Here is a 4,592-nt window from a genome sequence, read left to right as displayed (position 1 = left end):
GCCGTGTGGGGGCTCCGCGCCCAGATCGACCGCGGGCGCTACAAGGAGAACATGCAGGTGAGACTGGGACCGGGACCGGGCCGAGCGGGGCCTCCCGCCCCTCTCGCCGGGACACTGGAGCCATTAAAGCCGGCCTCGGGTGTCTGCGAGAGCTCGGCCCGGCTGAGGCGGAGAGGGCTTTGGGAAGGGGGTGCTGGTGTGAGTGGTCCCGGGGTTACCCTGTTACAGGATGCGTAGGGATATGTTTATAGATACGTGGCCTGGTCAAAACAGCAGCTGCTGTGAAACAGGAGTGGGGGTGTTTTAAGAAGTCAACAGCAACGACTGGTTTAAAAACACGTCTTTATTTGAGATATTTTTTTCTGTGTGTTTGTAGACCGGAGTATTAGAATGAATTAGTCAAATCTGAAATATTAGGATAAACTGCAGAGGATGATGGTGGGTGAATTTCTTCCTAATATCTAATCTTAATCAACCCTCGTTCAGTTTGAAACCGTAACCCCTTGTCCCATCGCTACACTCCGTGATGAAGAGTCCCTCCTCATCTTTCTTGTAGGGCTCCTTCATGTACTGGATGAAGAGCCCTAACCCCCTCAGCCAGTCCTCACAGGGGAGGTGCTCCAACCTGATCATCTTCATGGCCCTCCTCTGGACCGGCTCCAACAGATCCATGTCTTTCTTACACTGGAGACCCAGCAGAGGATCCCTTTCTTACACTGGAGGAGTGGGTTTTTTTAATGTTTACCTACCAAACCTAGATACCTTTCTGTTTGGTGCCTTAATGCAGTGTAAGTTACTGGAGCTCGGCACAGTTTAAAAAAAAAAACATGCTTGTTCTGTTTACAAGGGCTTGTAGCAACAAGATGAGGGGCAATGGTTTTAAACTAGAGCAAGGCAGATTTAGATTAGACATTAAGAAGTAGTTCTATACTACGAGGATGATGAGGCGCTGGAAGAGGTTACTGTGGTGGAGGCTCCGTCCCTGGAGACATTCAGGGTCAGGCTGGATGGGGCTCTGAGCGTCCTACTCTAGTTAAAGATGTCCCTGCTCACTGCAGGAGGGTTGGACTAGATGGCCTTTAAAGGGGTCCCTTCCAGTCCAACGCATTCTGTGGTGAGGCTTCATGACAAAATAGTTTCTTCTGAGCTTAAATTCTATGAATGAAGTTCTGCTGCGTAAGTCTGGGTAGTACAGTAACTGAGTGTCTGCCAAGGCACCTGGTAAGAATGGAAAAGGGAAGAAAGTGATCGGTGTTCTGGAAACCAGCAGGTTTTGGGACTGCCCATATGTCTCATAATTCCTAGATTTTTGCAGTAACTCCTTTCATGACAGAAAGAAATCCTTAACACACCACTGTTGACAGTTCGTGAGGCAGCCGTGGAGGATCTTCTCTTGGCAGAGCCGGAACCCGACCATCCTGGGAAATGCCAAGTCACAGGTGTTGTTCTGGGTACGTGCTTGTAACTCAGTAAGCACCTTCAGTTATTCTATGCTAAGAACAGCCTTTGGGGTAAACATTTCTGATTCATCAGTTAGAAAGTTGAATTCGCTCATAGAGATGATTTAGGCTGAGCATAAACTAAACTAGGGAGCGTAATATGATGAAAAACATACTTTGGTAGGATATTGGGAGGTTACGTTAGTTTAACTTTCTTCAGGCTAGTGATCCTGGATTCTATGTTGCATTTGGAGATTTTGTTTGGTAAATGGCATATGTTGACGACGGTGTTATGGCGCAGTGGTGTCCTATTATTAACCTTTGCAATTCTAGTAAACAAGCTTTATGAAATAATTTCCTGGATAGGAATTTTTCCCAGGAGTGGGTTTTCTGTGTTAGGGGTAACATGCATGGGAATAGGAAGAACATAGGAATAATTACAATCTGCTTATTGCAGTCATGTTTTTATTATTGAAATGCTGATTTGGTTAAGTAACAAAAGCTGGATAAACCCTCAGTGAGCACAATTAGTATCATTTTAGACAGAAGCACCACAATAGCAGGGCTTTGTTGGTAATGAAACATGTGCATCTCTAAAAACTTGCTGTTTCAGGGGATGGGAGCACAGTACATGCTGGGAGTGTTATCCTGACCACCGGTACATTTCTGAGGGGCATGGTCCTCATCGGACTGGAGATGCACCCAGCTGGGCGGCTCGGGGACCAGCCAGCCATTGGGCTGGCTCAGACACTGGAGAACCTGGGATTTGCTGTGGGCAGGCTGAAGACTGGGACTCCGCCCCGACTTGCCAAAGATACAATTGACTTCAGCGGTCTGGAGGAACGTGCAGCTGACAACCCTCCAGTGCCGTTCAGCTTCCTCAGCAAGGCTGTGTGGATCAAGGTGGGATAACACGCATCATAGAATTGTAGGATTGTTAAGGTTGGGAAAGACCTCTAAGATCATGTAGTCCAACTGTCAGCTCAGCACTACCATGACCACTACACCATGTCCCAAAGTGCCACGTGTCTATACATCTTTTGCACACCTCCAGGGTGTTCCAATGGGCAGTCTGTTCTAATGCTTCACCACTCTTTCAATAAATAAATTTTTCCTAATAGCCAGTCTAAACCTCCCCTGGTGCAACTTGAGGCCACTTCCTCTCTTGGAAGAAGAGACCAACACCCACTTCACTACAATGTCCTTTCAGGTAGTTGTAGAGAGCAGTGAGGTCTCCCCTCAGCCTCCTTTTGTCCAGACTAAACAACCCTGGTTCCCACAGCTGCTCCTCGTAAGACTTGTTCTTGAGACCCTTCACCATCTTCATTGCCCTTCTTAGGATCCACTCCAGCCCCTCAATGTCTTTCTTGTACTGTGGTACTATACTCAAGCTGTGGCCTCACTAGTGCCACGGAGCCAGATGAGGAGTGGATTCAGGAATGTTGTGTTCAACTGTCCAAAGAAAATCTTGGAAAATTGTTGGCATTCTTACATAACGTAGTTAAACAGCACAGAATTAAGTATCAGGAGTTAACTGGCCCCACAGCACACAGGAATTGCAATAACCTGTTACAGTGAGGGCAAAAGTAATATCTCTTGAAGTCCTTGGTATGTGTAGGAAAGGTTGTAGGGAGTTAAGTGCAACATTATTGTACTGTTTTGAATGCAAGTCTATTGACTCACATTCAGAAAAATCAGTTAAATACTTTACATGATGGGTTTTTTTCCAAACCTTGAACTTTCCATGTTAGTTGCAGGATTTTGAGAGATTTCTTCACCAAACTCTTAAGTTAGCTGTAGAGTCAGCACTTAATCCTCTTGCTTCAGAGCTTTGAGTTCCTGTGGTTAATTTGAATGCTGTGATATAATGCGTTGCTTTGATAGGAATATCCATCCTGTAGTTAGGAATACAGTGTATAGAATAGAACTTGAATGCTGGACTCCCAGCTTCTGTTCTCCTCTTAGTCTGCCTTTGGGCATGTTGTTGGAGCTCTCTGATTGTGTTGTGTCTGTACAGTAGGTATGACAGCACCACCCATCTCACTAGGAAGTGAGGGCCAACTGTCATGGAAAAGCCCCTGGAGATCCCCGAGCAGAGTTGCTCAGCAGGATTACAGTGTTGTGACTGGATTAACTCAAAGTGAGTTTTCGCCTCTTTCAGCCAGAAGATCAGCTGTCATGTTACCTGACTCGCACCACCCTGAAAGCCCAGCAGATTATCTACGATAATCTCCACCTGAACAACCATATAAGGGAAACAACAAAGGGCCCACGGTAAGCGTCTGGCATCGTGCAAGACTGTCGGTGGCACGAGCTGACAATCTGTCTGAAACTGTGTCTCTCTCACATCGCTTCTGGAAAGTTACTTTGGTGCTCATGGCTATTTACTGTTGCAGGTATTGCCCCTCTCTTGAATCAAAGGTTCTGCGCTTCCCAAATAGAGAACATCAGGTGTGGCTGGAGCCTGAAGGCTTGGAGTCCAATGTCATTTACCCCCAAGGCATGTCGATGACGCTGCCACCTGAACTTCAGGAGCAGGTGATCAAATCTGTCCCAGGCTTGGAAAAAGCAAAGATCTTACAGCCAGGTGAGGGGGAGGGGTGAACAGGTTTAAATCTATTTGTCGTATTGATGCCAGTTAATAAAAAACAGATTTCGTTTAAAGCACAGCAAAACAAAGGAAATAGGAAACAAAATTAATTCTTGGAGGCAGAGAGCGCTGTCAGCAAGTTTACTGACAACACAAAACTGGGAGCAGTGGTTGACACACCAGAAGACTGTGCTGCCATTCAGAGAGACCTAGACAGGCTAGAGGCCTGGGCAAAGAGAAGTCTTATGAAAATCAACAAGGGCAAGTGTAGAGTTTTGCACCTCGGAAAGAATAACCCCCAACCCATAGGTTGGGGACTGACCTGCTGGAGAGCAGTGTAGGGGAAAGGGACCTGGGGGTTCTGGTGGGCAGCAGGATGACCATGAGCCAGCAATGTGCCCTCGTGGCCAAGAAGGCCAATGGCATCCTGGGATGTGTTAGAAGGGGAGTAGCTAGTAGGTCGAGAGAGGTCCTCCTGCCCCTCTACTCTGCCCTGATGAGGCCACATCTGGAATATTGTGTCCAGTTCTGGGCCCCTCAGCTCACGAGAGACAGGGACCTGC

The 4,592-nt window shown here is 47.0% G+C and overlaps 1 protein-coding gene across 1 annotated transcript in view; it reads left to right on the top strand.

Moving 5' to 3' along the window:
- Positions 1-6: 6 nt before the first annotated feature.
- The window catches only part of MTO1 (mitochondrial tRNA translation optimization 1), a gene marked incomplete at its 5' end in the record, with an annotated part of 8,148 nt that continues 3,562 nt past the window's right edge, over positions 7-4,592 (top strand). Inside the window, 5 exon segments of the mRNA XM_009864854.1 lie at positions 7-57; positions 1,334-1,451; positions 2,053-2,342; positions 3,601-3,713; positions 3,836-4,026. Coding sequence (XP_009863156.1) covers positions 7-57; positions 1,334-1,451; positions 2,053-2,342; positions 3,601-3,713; positions 3,836-4,026 — 763 coding nt within the window.

The sequence above is a fragment of the Apaloderma vittatum genome, unplaced genomic scaffold, assembly GCF_000703405.1.
Source record: "Apaloderma vittatum isolate BGI_N311 unplaced genomic scaffold, ASM70340v1 scaffold4132, whole genome shotgun sequence".
In the NCBI taxonomy this organism is placed as follows: Eukaryota; Metazoa; Chordata; class Aves; order Trogoniformes; family Trogonidae; genus Apaloderma; species Apaloderma vittatum.
This window is presented reverse-complemented; position numbering and strand designations above follow the sequence as displayed.